The sequence below is a fragment of the Cyprinus carpio genome, chromosome A22 (genome assembly GCF_018340385.1).
Source record: "Cyprinus carpio isolate SPL01 chromosome A22, ASM1834038v1, whole genome shotgun sequence".
Taxonomy (NCBI): Eukaryota; Metazoa; Chordata; class Actinopteri; order Cypriniformes; family Cyprinidae; genus Cyprinus; species Cyprinus carpio.
Genome location: NC_056593.1, coordinates 8,739,941 through 8,766,401, shown reverse-complemented (window position 1 = coordinate 8,766,401; position 26,461 = coordinate 8,739,941). Strand labels below are relative to the sequence as shown.

General features: G+C 33.2%; 1 protein-coding gene across 1 annotated transcript; it reads left to right on the top strand.

The window, feature by feature from the left end:
* The first annotated feature begins 1,582 nt into the window (after window positions 1-1,582).
* On the top strand, window positions 1,583-26,461 carry eps15l1a (epidermal growth factor receptor pathway substrate 15-like 1a). Its single transcript, XM_042712444.1, is given in 25 exon segments — window positions 1,583-1,651; window positions 3,212-3,253; window positions 4,415-4,504; window positions 4,585-4,632; window positions 4,719-4,814; window positions 4,892-4,957; window positions 5,043-5,168; window positions 5,302-5,361; window positions 6,126-6,368; window positions 6,451-6,608; window positions 6,704-6,860; window positions 7,982-8,044; window positions 8,599-8,684; window positions 12,870-12,942; window positions 16,418-16,579; window positions 16,673-16,870; window positions 17,088-17,252; window positions 18,691-18,796; window positions 19,112-19,162; window positions 19,529-19,665; window positions 19,746-19,806; window positions 21,403-21,485; window positions 23,679-23,769; window positions 26,252-26,363; window positions 26,365-26,461. Coding segments are annotated over 25 exon segments (2,598 nt in total). The 5' UTR covers window positions 1,583-1,624.

The window sequence follows — 26,461 nt, the reverse complement described above, 5'->3', positions numbered from 1 at the left end:
TATTAGCGGCGAGCAGCGTATAACGACCCGTGAGTTAATAATTAAACTCGTTTGGCTTGTCAGAAAATTGAGAAATACCAGTTGTTGTCAATAAACAATGGAATACAAGACGAACGCATTCAGCAAACGCAACAACTCGAAAATAAATTGTGGCGCTGTTTCCAGGTTCCAATGGCGGGGCGCTGCAGAAGGGCGGCTCAACCAATAGGAATCCAGTTGCGAGTGGCGCTCGACCAATCGGAAGAGAGGAACCGGACCCGCTTGCTTGCGGAGTGTTTTTGAATAGCTACGGTCGAGGATTGATTTTGAGGATATAATTTACTATTGAACACGTGGATTGAGTTTTTTGAGGCTGTTTATCATAACAAAAAAGTAGAATATCAAAAGTAATAGTATATTTTTGACCCTAACTGCTTTTAATACCTTTAATAAAATCTTATTCTGATTTCATGGATCAACATGAACGGATAATATTAAAATATAAAATAAAATAAAATATTCTGCAAATAAAGTCATTTGCGGATATTTTGAAGAATTTGCTGATATTTATATTTGAATTGTTCTAGTTTGATTGGAAGGGAAGATTAATGTATTCAGTTTAATTCTAGAATAGCTTTATATATATATATATATATATATATATATATTATATATATATATATATATATATATATATATATATATATATATATATATATATATATATAATACATATAATAATAGTAATAATAATATAATAATAATAATAATAATTATTATTATTATTATTAAACTATAGGCCAAAATGTAAATTATTAGCCTACTGACAGGTGTTAAAAGCTTGCCAGGTTACTAAAAACTCATACTTTTTTTGATTCTATGTCAGTTTTATTTACAGAAATGTATAGATTTGCTAAAGTTTCTCCAAATGTTATTGCATTTAAAAACATTTTTGGTCAAACCTTAAAGCAACTTAAAAATTTTATTTACCTGCAATATTATTGATTAAGTTTAAGTTGTAATTTGCTTTTATACATTATTTATTGTTTGTAAGTTATTATTATTATTCATTTTACATACTGTCCTATGAATTGTAATGGAATATATTATATATTAAATAGTGTTGTGTGCACAACACATTAGAATAAATAAAATAATAATTACATACATTATTATTATTATATTGCATTGTCAATATATTTTAGTACAGTAGTATAATATTTAATTATATATTAACTGTTACTGTTACATTTTTAGTTTTCATTTTAATTATAGTTCCAATAATTTTTTTTGCATTATTATTTTATTGTATTATTCATTCATTATTTTTTCATTATTATTTTAAATATGTCTATTTAACGTTAATTTATTTTTTATTCAAAATGTAATTTTAATACTCCAGATTAAACTTATTTTATTTTAGTTAATTGCCAAGAAAATATTTATTATTATTATCGTTGTTATTATTATTATTGTTGTTGTTGTTAGTATTCTTGTAGTTGTTGTTGTTATTTATCGTTAATGTAATAATAATAACAGTAATAATAATCATTATTATTAGTGTCTGTATGAATGGGTGAATATTCCGATCTCTTTCAGCCCCCCTCATTCCTTCACCCGCCGTTTCCGCAGCAACAGGGAAAAGATGGCAGCCCTCGCGACCCTCACTCAGGTAATACCAGCTAAAAACACTTATTTCAAAGGAATAATGAGGAAAAACATCACCATGCAGAAGTAAATCTAAGAATTAGATACGAATCGATCCCGTTACTTGCGCTACCGGGTCGTTTTATTGACATTTAGAGCGAAAATGTCCCGGGCCTCGTAGATCGGGCTCATATTGCTAACCGATTAGCTCGCTTTAAATCGCATGCATGTCTTAAAAATACGAAAAATAACAACGTCGTCTTCAATATAAATTTCCGATAAACATTCAGTAGCAAGAACATGTTAAGATAACTGCCATTTATATGAATGAGAAATACAGTAAACAAAGTTTAACGAATGCAAATAGCTAGCCGCAATATATATCAGAACATCATAAGCGCTAGAAACTAACGTTAACTGTCAGGGCGCGCTTTACGTATAAAGTCATAATTTCAGAATGTGTTCATAGAACAATAATAAAAGTAGTAAAATGGTAATGAACAACATTATGGTATAGATGTTAGCTCTCATACGTGTATGATAACGGATGTTGAACCGCTAGTTTAGCTTAGCGGCGATGGGAATTAGTGAGCGTCAGAATCTCACTGTACTGCCTTATGAACTGAAATGGACTGAATTGTGTATTAAATACAGGTGTATGCGCAACACATATTAGAATAAATGCAAAAAAACTCATTACGTTAATTATTATATTACATTGCATATAATTGTTTAGTATTATTTATATGTACATTTTATTGTACAGTATAATATTGCATTTAAAATTGTTATTGTAATATTATTTATATTTGGTATTATTTATAATAGTAGATATTCATATTTTGAATAAGCTTTTATTATTATATTTTCAGTTATATTTTAAAGTTTTTATTTTAATTCTAGTTAATTTGTAATAATTTTGTTATTTTAAGTTTTAGTAACCTGACTATATACTGCCATATGAATAGTAATGGTTTCAGTTGTATGTTAAACACACTTATGTGCCCAACACATTAGAATATATAAAAAAATTGATGTATATCATCAACAGCATTATTTTATTGCATTATTGTATTGTGTGTAGTATTATTTATGTAATATTATAGTAGTTATTCATATTTTAAATTACCTTTTACATTTTGATTTTTCATTTTAATTATAGTTAAATGTTTAATAATTTTGTTATGAGTTTATATATATATATATATATATATAATATATATATATATATATATATATATAATATATTATATATCTTATATATTATATATATTAATATATATATATATTATGATTATTTATTTATTTATTGCTTTAATTTATTTTTTATTTCAATTTAGTTAGTTTTAGTAATTTTAGTCTTCCAACTTTACAATATTAACAAATACTAGAAATCTTGCCTTGGCAACACCTAAAAATTTTTTTTTTCCATCTAATACTTATATATATATATATTTCAATTAATGTTATCCATTTTTAATAGTTTAAATTAACAATAACAACGCTGTGCATTATATTACCTAATTGTAATACTAATTATTATTATTAAATAATATTATTTCTCTTTCTTTCCTCACTCTCTTAGCTGTCAAGCGGGAACCCTGTATATGAGAACTTTTACAGACAGGTAAGGCCATAATTCTGTTGGCGAACACAGAGTGATCTGTTTTTATAATATTTCAATCTTTTTTGGAACAAAAAGCTAGAGCCCAACCAATATGGGTTTTTGGGAGCCAATGCTGATATTGGGGAGTAAAAAAGTCTGATATCGATATATCGGCCGATATTCTTTATGTGTATATTATAGTACAGTACCAGTCAAAAGTTTGAACACTTTCCCAATCGTGTGATTGGTACTGTATATAGAATACAGTATTTACATAAACATAATATATATACATAAACACGTTTTTTGCAATCATCACTCAAATGTGATGAAACACTTATAATGATGTGACCTGTTTTTTATGTATTCATCAAAAATGACAAGTTCTGTTTTTATGACTGGATTCTGTGATTCTGTCCGCGTTTTCTGCATCACGGAAATCATAGTTACCTATTGATGTAACAAACGAGTATGATAAGCTCACTGTGAGTGTAAAAGCCGGGGACATCGTTTATTTACTTTATAGCATTGCATCTCACCAACTAGGTGACAAAATAGCACTAAATCACCATTTATTGTCTATTGGACTGCAGAAAGATACAAACTTTTCAATCTGCTACATTACTGACTGTCCTGACAAACTGTGCCGACTTAAGAAATGTGATGTGACCGATGTGATAAACATGAGTGACATGGCAGATTTAAGGGACTGGGTTAATGTTATATTGGACTTCTATTGAAAAGGCAAACTTATGGGGCTATTGTTTATTAATTTTACAGTAAGTTATGTATTTCACAAACTAGTTAGCAACTTACCGTTAAGACAACGCTTGACTCTGAGTTGTGAAGACACCGCTTGACTGCTTGTCCGCTGCTGCCTGAACGAGACCTCCTTACTGAAGTGAAAGCGTTGGCTGGTGTCACTACAGTGACCTGGGTCGACAGTAGCAAACAATGGAGAGATTTGATTAAAGAGTTTAGTATTTAGTGCATTTATGATGGTTTTATCTGCGTTTTATGTTCTGTAAAATAATGTTCATATTGGTGACATATCTGCGCCATATATATAAGCAGATACCGATATATCTGCGACAGGCTCATATCGGCTGATATAAATCGGTCGGGTTCTACAAAAAGCCATAGTTCATCATCTTTATGTGTTTTTTTTTTTTTTTTTTGAAGGTTGACCCGGGAAACACCGGGAGGGTTGGACCTACAGAGGCTGCCTTGTTTTTGAAGAAATCAGGCCTGCCTGACATCACATTAGGAAAGGTTGGTGTTTTGGGTAAAACTTGTTGCAAAAAAATGCTTGGATATTCATAATCTGTAATTATCTGCTGGTCTCTATTCAGATCTGGGATTTAGCTGATCCGGATGGCAAAGGTTTTTTGGATAAACAGGTAAAGAAGCTTTCATGGTTTATAAGAGCATCAGTCGGGATCTGAAACTAGATGCTGACTTGAATCGCTTGTGGTTTGTTTTTCAGGGATTTTACGTTGCTCTGCGACTTGTGGCCTGTGCGCAGAGTGGACACGACATCAGCCTTTCCTGTCTAAACCTCCCTGTTCCCCCTCCAAAATTCGTAAGTGTCAGTGCTGAGAGCTGATATCATAGTTTTCCCAGCAGTATGAGCTCACAGGTTTCTCATCTCTGTTCTAGAAGGACCACAGTAGCCCATCACTGAGTTCTGTTACATCAACCAATGAGAGCCTCTGGGCTGTGCGGGTAGGATATTTCCATTCTTCCCATTGTCACTACATATTACAAAAGATTTTATGAATATTTATTATAAATCATGTTTATTTTTCAGCCTGAAGAGAAGGGCAAATTTGATGGTATTTTTGAAAGTCTTGCCCCAGTGAACGGATTACTGTCCGGTGAGAAGGTCAAACCAGTACTAATAAACTCCAAACTTCCTGTGGATGTGCTCGGAAAGGTAACATTTCAATAGATAAAGAAAATGAAGGTAGTATTTATAATACAATGCATAATAATAGTAATACGTTAATAAATGTTTATAAAGAGATTTCATATAAAATGATTAGTATTAAATGACTCTGTCTGATCAGGTGTGGGATTTGAGTGACATAGACAAAGACGGACACTTGGACAAAGATGAGTTTGCAGTGGTGAGTCATTATTTTTTGTAATATATAAAAAAATCACACTCATAATGTCTTACTGCATACTATGATTTTATTGATACTATGATAATCATTAACATGTAAAATTGAGGTAAATAATTTTAAAATAACATCAATCAAAATAAAACTCTTATTAAAAAATGAAATATTTTATTTGTTTACCTGCATGTCTTGTGACCATTAACCAATGTCAGAGACCCGTGAACATGCAAATTTGATAGTTAATTATTAAAAGACTTATTTTATTTTGAGTAAATAAAGGTGAAAGAGGTTCAGATGAAAGTTTGGCAATGTGTGCATTACATGTAAATAAGAAATAATGTGGATTTGTGCATTTTAATGTGTTTAAAAAAGATAAAAGCCTCCCAGTCATAGTATGTAAAAAAAAATAAAAAAATAAAAGAATGTGTTCATCAGTGGTTGATGCAATGTTGGAACACTTCTTAAACGTACTGGAAGACTTTCTGAATGTTTGTAAGTGGTAGGCTATTGTAGAAAGGAACTTTTTAAAAAATGAAAAAGAGGAATTAGGGAGAATCTATAAATTATGAATAATTCATTTTAACACACACACACACACACACACACACATATATATATATATATATAGAGAGAGAGATGGATGGATAGATAGATACACATTTCAAGAATTCAAGAATATGCTATCAATTGAAGCATATATGTATGTATTATATATAAAAAAAATACTGTGAAGCTTAAAACATCTGAAAATGTCTTTGTTTGTCCAGGCTATGCATCTGGTGTACCGCGCCCTGGAAAAGGAGCCTGTGCCCTCAGTCCTGCCCTCCTCTCTCATTCCTCCATCCAAAAGGAAGAAGTCATCAGGGTCCTTGTCCAGCATGGTGCCAGTGTTACCAGGCAGCCCGCCGCCACCTAAAGACAGCCTGCGCTCGACCCCCTCTCACGGCAGCATGAATTCCCTGAACAGCGCTGGGAGTTTGTCCCCAAAACACACCATTAAATCCTCACAGGTGCGGTTTTATTGGTGCGTCTTCATGTTAATGTTGGACAGAAGAATTGAAGAGGGTCTGATGTTTTTCACTCTGTCTTCAGCATTCAGTAAACTGGGTGGTACCAGTCGCAGACAGAGGGCGCTATGACGACATCTTCCTCAAAACAGACACTGATCTTGACGGCTTTGTTAGTGGCCAAGAAGTTAAAGATATCTTCATGCATTCCGGCCTTCCTCAGAACCTCCTGGCACATATTTGGTACCATTAAAATGTGCTTTCATCCAACACTTGTTTATCTTTACACTTCCTGTTGTGATTGGCACAATCATCGCTTCCTCTGTTGTCTTTGTCAGGGCTTTGGCGGACACCAGACAAATGGGCAAACTCACACGTGAGCAGTTCTCCTTAGCCATGCATCTCATTCAGCAGAAAGTGGGCAAAGGCATGGACCCTCCACAAGCTCTGACTCCAGACATGATCCCACCTTCTGAACGCAGCACACCGGGACCTGTGAGTCACGCTAGCACATTTATCACTGCACACTTAAATTCATCCTGGGATATAATATATAAGCAGTGTCTGAGAAATGATTTTAATGAAATTTTGTGGTCCAGTGTAGTTATTGTAACAATTTAATATCCCATAAAAAATATTAAAAATGTCTTCATTCATTTAGATAAAGCAGAAATAAAATTTTATATAAATATATATATATATATATATATATATATATATATATATATATATATATATATATATATATATATATATATATAAAACTTTTTTTGCCTTGGTTTATGTTGGAATACTAAAAATTACTAATACTAAATTAATTAAATACAATTAAAAAAATACAAATAATATAGAATAAGAAAATTAAATACAATTTATTTTATAATACTGAATAAAATAAATAAAAGACACAAAAAAAAAACTAATAAAAAAAATCATAAAACCTAAACCGAAAATATAAAAAATAACTAATAATCCAATTAATAATCCAAAATAATACTTCCAGGAAAATAATGCATGTACAAAAATTATGTTCAATTTGGAAAATTATTTGTCATAATATATAAAATTGATTACATTTAACAATGAAAATTTGTTTTATTTTGATAACAAAATCTCATTACTTTAATACAGTAATGGAAAAATAATCATGTCCAGATAAATTTCTTATTTATTTTTTTAATTACATCAGCATAATTTAAATACATAAATAGTAATATTAATATGCTAAATAAATGCTTTTCCATTTTATTAATATTTATTTATTTCAGTCTGAAATACTCACTTTGAAAATAAAGCGCATCTCAACAGTCCTAAAATAGGTTCCACATTCTTTGCACAAAATGCTGGTTGATATTTTTCATTTAGATTTTTGAGAGAAAATATATGACCTGGACATGTTTTTGAAATTTTTTTTTTTGTTTTTGATTTACCCACCTGCATTATCTTCAGTACATTAAATGAATAATGAGCAATGTGAGCTGGTAAAATATCACTTAAATTAAATTGCAATTTACTTCTATTATGCCTACTATACAGAGCTTTGCTTGCTTTAGTAGTCTAATGTAATGTGAAGCAATGATATTGTCCCTCATTTGAAGTGCTTCCTGTTTTTTCAGAGTTTGTCGGGTTATATGACACCAGTAGGCTCTGACATGGCCGCACTGACTGAGATGCGCCGGGTAAACAATCTCTTTTTTTCTTCTTTCTTTCCATGTATTTCAACTTAAGTATCATATGTCGTATTTCTACAGTTAGGATTTCAAACCCTAGACATAGATGAAAGTAGATTCACAATACATCAAGAGAGCCACTAACATCTTATAACAAGCGCAACAGTTAAAAAATATCGAAAATCTTACCAAACAATCTTCTGTTCCTTTCCATCCACATTTCAATGCTGCTGATGTTTTATGCCGTTATCACTGGCTAAAATCAGGCAATAATGTTCAAGTTATGGGTAGGTAATGTTTGGAAAAAGCCTGAACAAATGCTTTCGATGGTCGGTTAGCCGAGACGTTGAGTTGAAAAGCATTTGTGAGAGATCCAGTGCTGTGAAATGGTGCTGTGTCTTGACTTCCCCATGTTTTGAACAGCAGAGGTGGAAGACAAGCTGGTGTCTTCTCCCGTGTGGTGGCTCCTTGGTGTTCTCTACCCTTCTGTTTGTGTGGTGCTGTACTTATGTGTGGTTCAGATGCAGCAGGACTGATTTAATGTGCTGGACCCCCTCATACAGGACAGCTCCAGCTCTGTGGGTTCAGGCGAGTTCACCGGGATTAAAGAACTGGACGATATAAGTCAAGAGATCGCTCACCTGCAGAGGTAATGCAATACACTGGCATTTAAGGGTGGTGTGTGAAAAAAATGTAAAAAAATGTACAAAAAAATTCACTTTTATTTATACAATATTTTTTCTTTCATTGTATTTAATAATGATACACACACACACACACACACACACACACACACACACACACACACACACACACACACAGCTTCTTTAAAAAAAATAAAATATATAAGTTTGGGGTCAGTAAGATTACAAGCTATTTCAGCAAGGACACATTAAATTGATTAAAAGTGACCATACTGACATAATGTAATGTCACAAAAAATCTATTTCAAATATAAATTTATTTTTTTGAACTTGACCTTTACATTCATCAAAGAATCCTGAAAAATACTGAAAACGCGTATCATGCTTTATGCAAAAATTTGAATGATACTGTGTGTACCAAAACCATAAAAAAACTAACAAAAAAAAAAACTTAGTTTTATTTCACCTAGTTGCCTAGGCAATATTTCTATTTTTATGTAGTTTAACTTGATGTAATAGAATAGCTAAAAGTAAAATTAAAATGAATATAAGCTATTTATTAGTTTTTATTCTTGAAAAACTAATAAAATGTCAAACACAACAACATTACTTAACCTTAAAAAAATACAAAAAAGCTTTTAAAAAATATTTAAGAAAAATTCTAAAACTATGTAAATATAAAATGTATGTTAATATAATACATGTTTATTATAATAATTTTTTGATAAATATATTATGAAAGTATTTTAAAGGTGTTCAAATATATTTAAAATATTTTGATTTCTTTAAGTGTTGTTGAACTTGTGAAAACAATCATGCAAAGTGTTTTAATAACTGTTTGTCCATGTGTAGAAATGTTGCTATGTAAATCCCTTCTGGTTCTCAGAATTCCTCTGAATCATACTCAAGAAAATAAACACAACAGACGGCAAACAATATTTTTAACTATTTCTCTTAGGTACTGCAAAAGAAATTCTGCTGCTGTCCAAAGTGTGTGAATATTTATTAAAGGTTTTTTTTTTTCCTTTTCTTTTTTTTTTTTACATTTTGAAAAAGATTTTTAGGTAGGAATTTGTTTATTGTAAACAAACAGCGTTACAGTTTGGACATTTTTTTTCAGTTTTTGATTTATTTTGAGGAGGTGCTGATTTTTTGTCTGGATTTTGCCGCCTCCAGTTGCCCATTTTTCTCGTTGGCTCACCCCACCAAGTCTAGCATATTTGTCCTTTTCTGAACAGTTGCCTTATAGATGACCCTGAACTGACTCTCATGCTAACAGGCACCCTTCAAAGAAAGAGGAAAGGTACCTGAGAGCTCTTGGTGGTGGATGAGTTTCCCTCTCCCTAAAAAAATCCTCATCTCACTAGGGATGCATCGATCCGATACTCAGGATCAGTATTGGCTCCAATACTGGTATTTTCTGCTGGATCGGGTATCGATAAGACGAGACCGATCCAAATCCGATATAGTGTGTATACTGTTCTGTGTTATTGTTGAGCCCCACGAAAGGCACACAAACATTATATAAAGCACCAAAAACTTTTCGTGCACTATATTTCAAGTGTTCTGAAGCTGTTCCATAGTTCAGTGTGAGGTACAGATGAATATATAAGTCATTAAATTCAAGTTCACATAAAGCTGTCTGTCATCCTCCATTCAGCAATCAACCTGCGTGTCGCGTTCGGTTACTACAGTCAAAACGATGAAACTCTCTTCAAGAGCGCACAGTAACTGAGGTTTAAAACTGTTCAAAGAAAAGGCTCAATAAACTAACGCACAGATTTAATACACTACGTATCAATATTTCTTCCCTTTGTAATAGTGGTGTCAGGTTTCACGAATGAATCGTTCGATTTAAACGGTTCTCCTTAGTGAACCAGTTCACCAAATGGGACTGAATCATTTGAAACGGGTCGCGTCTCCAGCTGTGTGTTGTACCAACTTTTCTACATTTAAAAGAAAAGTCTTTTATATTTCTACAGTTACAGTGGGGAAAATAAGTATTTTAAGCATTTTTATTTTTATGGGTATTTGTATTTGTGATTGTGATATTGAATTTCCACCAGATGTAGCCATCAAGCCAAATATTGAATTCATACAAAGAAATCAGAACATTTAAGTATACAAGTTGAGTCATAAATAAAGTGAAATGACACAGAGAATAAGTATTGAACACTTTATTTAATACTTTGTAGAAAAGCCTTTGTTGGTGATTACAGCTTCTAGACGTCTCTTGTATGGAGAGACCAGTCGTCTGCATTGCTCAGGAGTGATTCTGGCCCATTCTTCCACACAAATGGTGTTTAAATCTTGAAGGTTCCTTGGGCCTCTTTTATGAACTTTGATCTTCAGTTCTCTCCATAGATTTTCTATGGGATTTAGGTCAGGTGATTGACTGGGCCATTCAAGCAACTTGATTTTCTTTCTTTGAAACCACTTCATTGTTTCCTTGGCATTGTGTTTGGGATCATTGTCTTGCTGAAATGTCCAACCTCTTTTTATTTTTTGGTTTTGTTGTATGTTGTAGGATTTTTTTATAGAGTGTGTCGGTACATTTCTCCATTCATCCTGCCTTCAATAATATGAAGTCTGCCAGTACCCCTTGCTGAAAAGCAGCCCCAAACCATGATGCTTCCACCCCCAAACTTAACTGTTGGTATGGTGTTCTTGGGGTGGTGGGCAGTGCCATTTCTTCTCCAAACATGGTGTGTAGAATGACTGCCAAAAGTTCAATTTTGATTTCATCTGACCATATTATAGTCTCCCAATAATCCACAGGCTTCTCCAAATGCTCTTCCGCAAACTTTAACCGAGCCTCAACATACTTTTTGTTCAGCAATGGAGTCTTGCGTGGTGAGCGTGTATGGATGCCATGGTGGTTCAGTGCATTGCTTATAGTTTTCTTTGAAACAACAGTACCTGCTGATGCAATGTCTTCCTGAAGTTCTGCCCGAGTGTTTCTTGGCTCTTGGAGAACTCTCCTGATTATTCTTTGAACTCCTCAGACAGGGATCTTACGTGGAGCACCTGATCGTGGCCGGTTTATGCTGAACTGATGCTCTTTCCATTTCCGGATAATGGCCCCCACAGTGCTCACAGTAACATTCGCCTATAACCATTCCCATCAAAATGCTTTTCAACGATAAGATTACGAAGATCTTGAGAGAGTTCTTTGCTTTTACCCATCATGAAGTCTTTCCTGTGTGCCTCCTGGGTAATGAGAAGCCTTTATAGGCCATCAGTTAGGACTAAAGCAGCTGATATCGATTAGTACTGATAGGGGCAGGGTTTCTCTCTCAATACTGACAGATTTCAGGTGATCTCCTGGCTTTCTATGCCATTTTGCACCTTGTTATCTTCATGTGTTCAATACTTATTCCCTGTGTCATTTCACTTATTTATTATAACTCAACTTGTATACTTAAATGTTCTGATTTCTTTGTATGAATTCAATATTTGGCTTGATGGCTACATCTGGTGGAAATTTTGTGTCAATAGCCCACTTAGAAATCCCCTTACTGATAAAAATGCTGATGTGTCAAATACTTATTTTCCCCACTGTATATAAATGTATTTACTTATTTTTCATGAATGTATTTTATAACAATACAAAGAGCAATGTGTAACATTTTACCAGTTTTTAGACTTATTCACTTTTATTTGTAAATAACATATTTCACTAGATTTTATAAAATTATTGTGCACCCGTGATTTTTCATTAAAATGAAGTTGTCTATATGTAGTAGATTGGGATTAACACACAAAAGGGTGACGATCAGGTCAACACAGAGAAGTATAGAAATTCTACATTAATTAAAAAAAAAAAAAGTTGCTGGTATGGGATTGGATCGGTATCGGCAGATACTCAGAATTTTCAGGATCGGATCGGTTCTGAAAAAATGGCATCGTTGCATCCCTACATCTCACCTCCTTCCCCTCTTCACAGTGTCCGTTTAACGTGTTTGTTTTCTTTACGAAATCTCTTGTTTCACTTGCTTATTCATGCTGCCTCAGCACTCTTGCTTTCACACACTGGGATACACTCAGGTAAAACCTTCTCTTGGCTGTCAAGGTTTGTGTTTTGTGTGTGTGACAGATTTTGTGTGTGAAGGAGGCAGGTATGAGGGATATTTTCTAGTTGCCAACAGTTGATAAAAGATTTTGTGTCTCTTGTTTTATTATTTCAACAGAGAGAAATACACTTTGGAACAAGACATCAGAGAAGCGGAGGAGGCGATCAGACACAAGACCACAGAGGTTCAGGTGAACCCGGCAGTGCTATTATTAGAAGTAGTATACAGTACATTTATTTTAATAATTATAAAATATACTTCACGTCACAGGATTATATATGATATATTTAAAAGTAATTGTATTATAATTTAAAGAATATTGTTAAAGTAATTGTAATTATTATTGTTAATATTATAAATATAATTATTATATAAAAAATGTATGTAAAGTTTATATTGTTAAAAGTTTTAGCTTTTATTAGCCTATGATAAATGTTAATTATAAATTATACTTAAAGGATTATTAACACATTTTAATATGTAAATATACTTAAATATATTACAAAGTATATAATTTTTAATTACAATTATATAGATAATTGTATTATTCTTTATATTATAATGATAAATATTTGTATTAATTATTAGCATTATTAATATTAAAAATACATTCATAAATATATGCTAAAAACAGATCATTTTGTTATTATTGGTATTATAATTATAGTTTTTTATAATAATATTAAATGTAGAATACATTTAGTATATAAAATACAAATATAAAAATATATAACATTTAAATAGTAACATAATATTTTAGATGTAACGTTATGTTGTGTGAAAAAGTTAGGGCACCCTTTTGAATTCCATGGTTTTCTGTATCAGGGCATCATAAAAAATATTTGGACATTGACAGGTCTTACATTTAGAAAAAATAAAACCCTCGGATGAACAAAAACACATGACATATTGCATCGTGTCATTGTTTATTTAACAAAATAAAGATGGAAAGATGGAAAAGCCATGTGTGACAAAGTTAGGACACCCTTACTGTTCACATAGGAATTAAGAGAGTAAGTAACAGTCAGGCACTGCTAATCAAATACCTTTGATTAGATGATCATCAGCAAGTGTGAGCAGCTCCATAAATCAGAAGTTTTGGCATTTTGTTGGTCTGAGCCATCATTGTGTGGAAATACCAAAGAGAAAAGACTGCCATCAATCTGAGAAGAGTAAAAGGGCCATTTCCAAACAATTTGAAATCCATCATTCTACAGTGAGGAAGATTATTCAAAACACATCCCTAGACGTTCCTGGACGTCCCAGGAAATTCACCCCAAGATCAGAGAAATGGCAGACAAGCCAAGAAATTCACTGCAGACTCTCATGTTAAATGATAAAGTTCATGACAGTTCAATTAGAAAAATATGGGACAAGTATGGCATGTTTGGCAGGCTTGCCAGAAGAAAGCCTCTTCTCTCTAAAGAAACATGGCAGCGAGGTTTAGGTTTGCAAAGTTGCGTCTGAACAAACCATAAGACTTCTAGAACAGTGTCCTTTGTACAGATGAGACCAAAGTGGAGATGTTTGGCCATAATGAACAGTGCCATATTTGGTGAAAACCTAAACAGCATATCTGCACAAACACCTCATATGAAGAGTCACACATGAGGTGTTTGGCAGTATTTATGAGTGAAATATTTGTTTGAAGAGTAAAAAGTGTATGTCCCTATGATTTCCTTGATGACACAGAACTGTAAAGGTATTTCATATAAATCCTGTGGTCTCTGTTAATGAATGGCGCAAACACCGTCTACAAATAAAGCGGGCGTCTCGGTTTGATTTGAAGGACGTAAACTCATGTGCATCTATTACTATTTTTCAGTAGAATGTACATGATAAAACTAGCCTCATATACACTACACTACTGTAAAGTATTCACGGCAAACAAAATAAATCAGTTTTTTTTTTTAAAAATCCCCTTTGTTTGCTGACTAGCCTAACTAAATAAAGAAATGCTTTGTTTTTCAAAAAAAATGTTTGCTGAAAAATAAAGTTTGCTTGATTTTCAAAAATTAAAAGATAAATGAAATTAATGTTTTATGCCTTCATTTGATAACCAGCTAAATTTAAATACACAACACAGATTTTCTGCGGGAAAAAAGAATTCATAAGACTACTTTAAGAAAAAAATGAATAAATTAAGTTGTTTTATGCATTCAAATAATTAGACATGCTAAAACACAGAATTTGGTAACAATAAAAAATATGGTGAGAAAAAATAAAACATTTCATAGGGCCCTAAACATGTAATTTTTGATAAACTTTTAATAAATTGATGTGAAAATAAGGTTCATGATTATAATTAATTTGCCATGCTTTTTGATTAATACAATTTAATTTAACTATTAAAAAGGAGTCGAGAAAAAATAAAATAGAAAAAAAGGAATCCAGAAAAATTTTAACAGAATTTAGGACTGATTTCTTAGGGCCCTACACATGCTGGTGGAGGGCTGATGATTTTGGGTTTGTCTTGTAGCCACAGGAACTGGGCACCTCACAGTAATTGAGTCAACCATCAACTCCTCTGTATACCAAAGTGTTTTAGAGTCAAATGTGAGGCCATCCATCCCACAGCTAAAGTTGGGCCAAGATTGGGTCGTGCAACAGGACAATGATCCCAAGCACACCAGCAAATCTACAAAAGACCGGATGAAAAGAAAAGAATCAAGGGGTTGCAGCAGTCCAGTCAAAGTCCAGACCTCATCCTGACTGAAACTGAAGCTGTAAAGAGATATGTGCATAAACAAATGCCCACAAACCTCAATAAACCTGAGCAACACTGTAAAGAAGAGAGAGCCGAAACTCCTCCAGAACTATGTGACAGACTGATAGTCATACAGACACACAAAAGTCATATAGAAAATGATTACTTCAAGTTATTGCTGCTAAAAGTGGATCTACAGGCAGTTGTATCATAGGCGTTCCTAACTTTCACACATGGCTGTTCCATCTTGGCTTTATTTTTGCTAAATAAATAATGACACTGTGTGCTATGTCATGTGATGTTGTTCATCTAAAGGTTTTATTTTCTAAATTTTAAGACCTGCCAAGGACCAGATCATTTTTAATCATGTCCTGATACAGAAAACCATGGAATTCAATAGGGTGTCCTAACTTTTTCAAATGACTGTATATTTATACAGTATGTTTATTATAATATATTTTATTTTGTTATATTCTAAGATAAATTTATGAATTAAAAATATATCTAAAGTATGATTCATATATTTAGAAGTAATTTAAAAGTATTTTAATGTATTATAAATAATATTGACATTTTATTATTTGTATTATAAATAAAAATATTCTTAGTGTTATAAATATTTAAAAGTAAATACATTCATAAATGTATTTTATTATAAATATAATAAAACCTATTTTTTACTATGATTTGTATTATAAAAATACACATTCTAAAATATATTTAAAGAGTTATTAATATAATTTAAAAAAAAATTGTTAAATATATACATTTTACAAATATATTTAAATTATTATTAATAAGTATTTTTCTTTTTAGTATTTTATTCTTAATTATAAATATATGTGAAAATTAGTATTAAGATATTTAAAAGTATCAGTTTTTTTTATTTTTTATTTTTTACCTTGTCATTACAAGGTACGTTGGCTTCATTATTAACTGAATCTGGTTTGATTGACAGGAGATGCAGAACGATCTGGACCGAGAGACGTCCACCCTCCAGGAGCTTGAGGCGCAGAAGCAGGATGCTCAGGACCGGCTGGAGGAAATGGACCAGCAGAAGGCAAAGCTGGAAGACATGCTTAATGACGTAAGGCAGAAGTGCCAGGAAGAATCGCAAATGGTGAGTGAAAACCTTGAGAAGACAGGATTACAAGATCCTCAGCCAACACCTTGTCAGTGACAATAAACATTAAACACATCCAATCTTTTTCAGATCTCATCCCTACAGTCCCAGATCCACTCGCAGGAGTCAGACCTGCAGAGCCAGGAGGAAGAGCTGGGCCGGGCCAAGGCTGACCTGAACCGTCTGCAGCAGGAGGAAGCTCAGCTAGAGCAGAGTCTACAAGCTGGCAGGATTCAGCTAGAAACCATCATAAAGTCCCTCAGAGCCACACAGGACGAGATCAACCAGGTTGTGCCTTCAGAGCATTTTATATTCAAACCACTAGGGGTGACGAACACCTAAAGATGTACTTATTTCAAATGCATTCATGCATATATAGTTGCTTATGTCACTAGAAGGCAGCCACCAGAAACTGCTTTTTCTAATAATGCCAAAAAAAAGAAAATGTGCTAAGCATTTCAGTATGTAATGGAACTGAAATCAAACTGATGTGCGTATGTTGCAGGCTCGGAGTAAACTCTCCCAGATCCAGGACAGCCAGCATGAGATCAGCAAGAGCATTGAGCAGTACAGCAGCACCCTGAACGGAACCCACGGCGGCAGCATGACCAACCTGGCCGACATGAGCGAAGGCTTTCCAGAGAAGGAGAATGGCGGTTTTGGTGCTATGGTGAGAAATTTTACATTGTATTTTAAGCTCCTCTCCAAATTTAGTACTTAAAATGGCAATAAAAGAAATGATGACATCAAATATATATGACATCATATGATGACATCAAAAAAAATAAAAGAATTTATGTATTTATATATATATATATATATATATATGATGTTTTAATAAAAGCATCTGCTAAATGTAATATAAATGTGTTATTTATATTTGTTTTTATTAAAATAGTAATTAACATATATTAATCCATGGTTATTAATAGTGTTAATCGTCTGTTTGTTTACGTCTTTTTATTGATTTTTCTGAACATTTCTGCCATATGCACATGAACTGACAGTCACCACTGATAAGCTACTACTAAATATTGTAGAAACTTAATTTTCTGTAAAGTTGCTTTGTAATGATTTGTATCGTAAAAAGCGCTATACAAATAAACTTGAATTGAATTGAATTATTTTATTTTTTTTAAATTAAACGTAATAAAACAAAAACACACACTTTTATATATTATGTAATTGTTTTTGGTATTATTGTTATTTATTTAATAAATATTTATATAAAATATATAAAAATAATACGATAAGCATGTTTAAAAATAATATAAAATAAATAAATGTATATAATTTTTTATTATTCACACACACACACACACACACACAGACATATACATATACACATGCATTTTAAATGGGAACAGGCCTGACTGAATAAATTTCTTTATGATTATATTACGTTTCATAGTTGCATAGTTATTTGTCACTTACTGTTTTTTTTCTAATTTAAGTTTAAAACCCAGAGTATTTCTGAAGAATGATGACGCTCACTCCTTGTGTGATTGCGATTGAGCTCCTGTTGACATTCTCTGGTTTCTGAGGGAGAACTTTGCTTGCTTTTCTTTCTGAATTATGCCTTGCATGCAAAGGTACAATTTGGAAACCCAGCACTTTTAACAGAGCTTCTTATGTTATTTGGAAAAGCTGAAGTGCTTGCTTAAATTGCAAATTGTAGGCACAAAATGACTGAAATTTATACTTCAAGGTTCTTATTTAGAGTAATTTTTTTTTTGTTGTTGAATGGCTAGTGCTTCCCATCTTTCTTATTTTCGGCTGGACCCCTAACATAGTGTTGGCCTACTTCTTAGACATCTGGGTTAAAAGCTAGCAGGATAAGATGCTATCATAATCAGCTATAAAATAATGTGACAACATTTCTACAATGTCTTTGAGAAAAAAAATACTCTTGCTTTTGAACATAAAACACATTATTATAGGTTCAGACATAACAAATTTGCTCTGGGCAGGAATGAACCTTTTATGCTGATCCATGTTTAGCCCCTCTTACCCAAAACCTACTGTAAGAGAATCAATAAAAGAGGCCTCAAATCATTGTGAAAGCAAACATCTATCTACATCTAATTGTTTGTTTAAACCCATTACAGGAAGACCCTTTCAAGGTGAAAACCACTGTGTTCAACAGCGCCCCGCAGGAGATGCACATGGACCCCTTCCAGTCTGAAGACCCATTTAAAACAGACCCATTCAAAGGTAGGTCATGTATTTATTATATATATATATATATATATATATATATATATATATATATATATATATATATATATATATATTATATATATATAATAATTTTTTTTGTTTTTGTTTTTTTGTTCTTTTGTTCTGCTCAAATTAAATACCTCCCTTCCTTAGAGATGGGTTTGGATGCTGTACTAACAGTAAATACCTTCATGTTTAATTTCAAATTCCTGTTTACTGGTGGTTGTGTGGCACATTCTGGGGCCAAGCTTTTGAAGCCTTTGTAGTAGCTACTAAACACATCTCGTGCTTTCTTTTTGTTTGTTGTAGGCGATCCATTCCAGAATGACCCATTCTCAAAGCAGACCACCACAGTTGCAGGTATCCAGTCCATCGAAATACATGAAGCGAAAAATAAGTGAATGAAGTTAAATATAAATATATGTAAATATACAGCATAATATATGAAATATTAGATATAATAAAGTATATAATTAGACATATATATACACACATTTGGCCACAATTCATTTCAGTTTTTCATAAAAACTTGCCCAAAGCTTTATGCTATTAAACTTTGTTCACATGCCTTGGCACAGTTCCCCCTTGGTAATAAATAAGGCTTTCAGTTCCCCAACTCTCATAAAATTGGGCTGAGTATACATGATAAAGTGATATAATGTAAATGCTGTTATTCAAATGCAAGACTTTTCCATGACAGTTATATTAATTTGTAAAATCTTTTAGATCCTTTTGGCGGAGACCCTTTCAAAGAAGCCGACCCATTTAGGAACTCTTCTGAAGATTTCTTCAAGAAACCCTCGAAGCAAGACCCTTTCAGCAATGCTGATCCTTTTAGCAAAAGTGCCACACTTCCCTCAAAGGTACCCAGAAAACCAACAACATCACATTATTCCCCATATTATACTTGTTTATCAACTCTCTCTTCTCTTCTGTCTTATAGAGTCATAATTTCTCAAGTAATGACCCCTTCAGCTCCACCAGCCCGAAACCAAAAGGCCAAGGTACAGTCAGCATGTGTCTCTCACTTATTTTGCTGAATCATAACATCTCTGCCACTCCCTTCCTTTGAGATGCTGTGCAAAGATTGGCCTCTTCATCTTTGCATGCAGCAGAACCTAAACCTCTGAAACTGATCTGGTTTCAGCAGAAAATACCTTGTTTCCTCACAAACGCCTTGAGGACATGCTTGGGGTGCATTACACAACACAAGCAAGATGATACTTTCACACCCCATGCCCAGTGGCGACACTTTTGTCTTTTCTTTTTTTTTTCCAAAGGCCACTCAGGGAGCAGTTCGAGAGAACACGTGTGAAGAAGCTGTCAAAAGAGTTCCCATGCAATGCATCCTCTCGCAAGCCCCTTTGGCACCCAGAACAATGTGATATTCCTCTGCTGTTGCAGTAAACTGTTAATGCAGCATTCTGTTGCAGCATTGTGGAACACTGAGGCGATGCCAGGAAATGCTCAACACATTTTTTTTTTTTTTTTCAAACCTGTGGGTTGAAGGCAAAACAAAGACAACAAAGCACACTGTAAAAATGCTTTACATTTTTTGTTTTGGCTTTTTGAAATGGAAAATTAATATTCCTTTTTGATGGCTTCAGTATGCATTTTATTTTACCCCATTACTATTGTGATTAAGGCCAATTAAGTATATATTTGACTATATTTAGTGACTATAAAATTCATTTAATGTGCTTAAAAGTGTAATTTAATGTAATTAAAAGTGGTCAGTTGAGTACTTCAGTGATCATTGACCATAATATTATTTTAAATAAATAAAAACCACTCATTTATTTATAGGTAATTAATTATTATTATATTTAGTAAAATTAAAAATAAGTCAATAAAAGTACTCAAATAAGTAATTAGCCAACCCTTAACCATAATATTATTTAAAATAAAAAAATAGTATTTACTTATTTTTATTTAACATTATGGTGAAAGGAAAGTATTTATTTACCATTTTTTTTTTTTTTTTTTTTTTTTTTTTTTTGGTAGCTTATTTTCAATTTTACTGAATAAATAAAATGTATTGGTACTTTAAATAAAAACCTTTTATTTTTAAAAAATTTTGTATTAAAATCAAAAAGTAAAACTGATTGAATAAAAATTTCCGTGATCCTTGTTCTTTATATTATTTTAAATTACTAAATAAAATACAAGGGTTTTATTTAAAGTCCTTTTGTGTTCAAGTATCACTAACGATTATTATTATTATTATTTTTATTTTTTTACCACTTTAATTGAGAGAGAAAAGGGGGAACAGAATATAAGATTTCAATTTTAATATGAGAATAACCCCTATAATAAGGGATGCACCGATATTTCAGCCAGCCGAAAATATATGTGGCGCCGCACCGTCTGACAGTGTTCAGTGTGCAGGTTTCACTCTCCCTGTAGCCATCATAACTGTGCCGTGTAGCACTCTACTCAATATTGCGGTCAATGAATGTGGGTTCCACTCATGTACCACTCATGCTCACCTGAAAAGCAAAGTCCTCTCAAATAACGCACTTATAGCAAATTTTTATGTAGTTTTCCATTTTCTTGACTTGTTATATTATTTCCTCATTGTTTTACTCTGCCAATTCCAGATTTCTTCGGTACTTTGGACCCTTTTGGAAGCAGTTCGTTCGGGAGCAACAGCGGATTTGCAGACTTCAGCCAAATGTCAAAGGTAATGAACACCTTTTTTACATTTGCATCATAAGCATAGTCAGGGCTCGACAATAAGGACTGCCAGATTGCCCGGGGCCAGCGTGAAAGACACTCGGGACAGTTGACAGATTTGAGACTTGCCCAATTGGGCCGCTGCCGCGTCGTCACAAAAAGTTTAGCATTTGCATCTGTTTTTAAGCCTTATTAATTACAAAAATCAAGCAAAAAAGCATTAAGAAAATCAATCAAAAAAGCATTCCAGCAAGGTGCGAAAGACAGCTCCATTCAGTACTCGCGTGCTGTGTTCTGTGTAGACAGTGCGCGCACAGACACCTGTGCCCGAGCCCCGAGTTGAGTTTCTTTCCGCGTCTTTCTTTTACTAGAACGGACATATACATACAAAAATATGTCAAAATACCCATCTTGGTGAGTAAGTTTGTAGTTTTAACAATGATTAATCTATGTTTAATTTATACAGTGGAGTAGAGGTGCACCGATCGACTGGGCGTTTTTGGCTTTTTTTTGGATTTATTTTGTTCTGTGTTTGTTCAGTGGTTGCATAGAAGTATGTTTTTTAGTAATTTTTTTTGTATGTAATTTGTGTGGAAATATTATGTTATTATTATATTTAGTCTTTAAACGGCCATTAACAGAGGCAAGCAATGCTGAAGATGAATGCAAAGAGGAGACAATACTGTAGCAGGTAGAGCATGATCAGTGTTCACAATGCGCGAAATATAGGAAGAAAATCCTAAATATTGAATTTTGTACGGAACATTTCAGAAAAGTTTACATGGTATTTTCTTTTCATCTTGTCTGGGTATAATGCATTTAAAGTAGTGATAAAATGCACAGCGCTGCTTTGTGTACAGCACTAACCAAGGAAACGCTGCTTTTCTTGGAGCGCCACCTGCTGTCAGAGAGTGGACGTTCAACTCTGTTTTGTTTATATTTTGCTTAGCCTATAATTTTAAATGACAGATGTCGTATTTATTTATTTTTCTCTGCAACACTTTTCCTACTGTGTTAACAGAAAATTTGTTTTGTTTATTTTTTGTTTTGTGTATAATTTTAAATGACAGATGAGTTTAGGGCTATTTTGTACAACCTACATTTTTTTTTTCTCCTCTCTCTGTGGACATTGTATCCTATTATGCTGTAAATGTTGACAATTGTATCCTGACAAATGAATAAAAATAAGAAATACAGGTACTACATTACAACATTTTTATTTTCTCTGCGACACTTTTTCCCTACAAACAAATTTTTTTCATATAAAATCTCAATAATTCAAGACGCACATAAAATAACATTAATTTTGTGCAGACTACACTTCTATTTGTAGCTTATCTCTCTTTCAGTAGCTGAAATTTAAATGAGATTCTGGATTCTGGATCTGAATTTAGCGGGAATGGTTTGGGAAGAAATATTCTAAGCGGCAGCATGTGAACAGAGTATTTATAGCGGTAGCCGGTGGGTGCGTGCGGAATATAACCTTGCGGGAGCGGACTAAAAAAATAGTCTGTGCAGACCTCTAGTTTTCAAAGCTGAAGTCACACTTCAGATTTTGAAATTATTACAGTCTAATTTAAATCAAACGTTAACATCAGTGTGTATAATGTTTTTTTTTTTTTTTTTTTTGGATCGATTCAAGATTTGCAGTGGTTACCACTCATTTCAAATGGCTATGATAAATCAAGGAGCAAAAGAGTGAAGAATATGCAATGTTATTTACATGCTATTCAATTTCTGTGAAATCACCGACAATATGAAATCCAAATCATTTCATTGTATCTTTGTTCTATATATTCAGTGGTGTTTTTGCTTGTAATTTGTTCATATGTTCTTATTTGCTGACTGTTCACTTGTCTTTAATTATTATTGAACTTTATATTTGTCAGGCTAGAAGTTTTGGCGGAAATTGAAAATCGAGAATTGTATCTATTGCATCTAAAATACTGGTGTCATATAAGCTTATTTATTAGAATACAACGTAACAAAGATCAAAACAATGATAAAGGCAATTATTTTATTTCTATTTTAATCCTTAGCGTTGAGCCCTGATAGTGGAACTTCACTTTCTCACACTTTTGCAACATGACATTTTTAAGATGTGGTTTTGATTGATGTCCCACTCATAATTTGCGCGGTTTGCACCTTATGTATCTGATAATGGCCCACCGGTTCTCCTTTCCACTGCGATTTAATATAGGGCTTTGTAGATGACCCCTTCAGCCGAAAACAAGACATGCCAGCTCTCCCACCCAAGAAAAGCATACCACCGCGACCCAAACCACCTAGCGGTAAGCATTTAACCTTCATTTCAAAGCCCAAAAACAAACATGGACCCTTTTCAAAAAGTTTACATTCATGTACAACCATATAAGGTTTTTTAGCTAGTATGTCAAATTAAACGATTACTACAAATACACAGCTAATTGTTGCAATAAACAAAATGTAGACAAAACAAGCAATCTAAACAGCCAACATGAAAGACCTGGAGAATGTTGTTTGGGTGGATCTTTCGCTACGCTTTTGGCACTCACATTGAAGTAGACAAAAATCTTCAAAGTGTAGCATCATCCACTACATCTCTTTTAACTAGTTGTTTGTCAGCAGTGAGAACAAAACAGCTTTGAACAAGAAGCTGATGACCACAGCTCACACATTCATGTTGTAGAAGTCTTTTATTAAGCTCTTGAGAAGCTCAAGAAAACTTAATTTTTACTGTCCATGATATCTAGGACTTCATCAGTTGTCAACAGGAAACTGAGGTACAACCTTGACATGTTTGCTTAAGAGTTTCGTTTTTTTTCTTTTAGTTTTTTAATGCACACTGGCTCAGTCCTATCTCCATCCAACTCCAAAATGGTGCACGAACAAACCTGAATGGAAGATAAATTTGTTACTTGGAGAAAACGAAACCTGCGCTGTTTCCTCTCTGCAGTCGGCAGTTGGAGGAAAGGCGAATCTGTGCAACTCACTCTTTTTTGCAGCAGCAGCAGCAACATGAAACATTTTTTTATCCTAGAAAACAAGTGAGCGCTTTCCTGGTGTAACTGAGGTTTAAAATTTGGTGTAGAGGTTAGAGAAGAAGGATTGTTTGGTGCACTAAGAGTGGTATACTTAATATGCTTCGGTGATCTGCGGTTAGCCTGCACTGCCAGCATCATGCGATGATCTACACACCCCTCCCCACTTCCTGTGTGTGTGTGTGTCTGTTTGTGTGTTTACACACTTTAGTGGGTAGTGTGGCCTTGCTGCCACAAATTTTTACCCTGAGTATTTCACGTTTTACCCTTGTTCTCCTTTAAAATACACATTTTGAACATTGTAAGTGGAGTTAAACTATGTGTATCCAATAATATGTAAAAATTTTTAGTAGTAACGTGCACAATGACAAGTTAACAGATTAAATAAAACTTAAAAGTAACATCAAAAATATGCAGTATTTTGCTAATTAATGTATACGTTTGGTCTGGAAAGACAAAAATTTTAAAACCCAAGCTAAAATTATTTTTGTTGAAAAATTTAAAATTCATTCATTTTTGTTAACGCAGTGTATCATTAAAGAGCATGGCTTGTTTTTGACCTCTTTCCCTCAGCAGGGTGGAGTCTTTTTTTTTTTTTGTGGTTTAGTATTCCGTTTACTGACAGAAAGAAACTGATTGCTGGTCTGGTATAAATAACAGCCCTATTGAACATGCGGTTAACACCTTTAGAGGAACCAGCAACCAGTTTAAATTTCTCACGAGTAACTGAATGCCAGTCTTGGCAAAAAAAAATAAAAAAAATTGTGCATAAGCATTTTTAAATTCGAAGGTCCTCGCTGGTTTGTGATTACTTTACATTTCTTTCTTGGGCAAATTTCTATATTAAGCAAATTTCTTGTGCAAGGATTCTGCTTTCCTGTAAAACAATAACTCTTATTGGATGTGTACAAAGAGAGTTCATTGTTGTTTTGAATTGAAGCTGAGTTACCGCATCATACACGCTTGAACACTGTGGGTTTTTTGGTTGAGCTTCGGAAGGATATGTGCAAATGACAAGTGTTTGATTAGTATTTTAATATCATTACAAAAAACGTGTGTTAATTTTACAAAGAATTACATTACTGTTCAAAAGTTTGGGGTCAGTAAGATTTTTTTTTTTTATGTTGTAAGAAGTCTCTTATTCTCAAAACGGCAAACATTTTTTTAATTAAAAGTCAAGTACAAACACGAATATTATGAAATATTACAATTAAAATAGCTCTCTTTTATTTGGATATGTTTTAAAAAATAATTTATTCCTGTGATGCAAAACTGAATTTTCAGCAGTCATTACTTCAGTTTTCAGTGTCACATGATCTTTCAAAAATCATTCGAATATGCTGATTTGCTGTTCAAAATGTTTTTTAAATCAGTTTTGCTGCTTAATATTTTTGTGGGAACTGTGATATTTTTTTTTCAGGATGAATACAAAGTTCAAAAGAACAGCATTTATATGATGCTTAAACACTGGTTTTCTCTTGTTTTTGTCAAATGGGTGGAGGTGTTGTGGTGTACTGGTTAAAGATCTGGTTTGGTAAACAAAAGGTTGAAGGTTCAAATGCCATAAATCAGTTTTTTTAATGAGCTACTGCTGTATGTGTTCTATTATTATCTTAGTAAATAAAGCAATCAGAATTTGTTAGATGGTTGTTATAAAGTTATACAGGACCAATGAATTTTCATTTAGCTTGATGAAAATGAAACGCTACGGTTGGCATAGACGTTCAAAATGAAAACTGCTGTTTTTCAACAGGTAAAAGCACTCCAGTAAACGTGCCCGGATCTGCCGATTTGGCCAAGACGAGCGATCCTTTCCAGCCCTTCAGTGCCGACCCTGCTGATCCGTTTCAGAGTAAAAAGGGGGTGGGATCCGTTTAGTGGCAAAGACCCATTTGCTCCATCTGACTCAAGTAAAGCCTCTAAAGATTCATTGGGTTTTGCAGACTTCAGCTCTGTAAGTTGA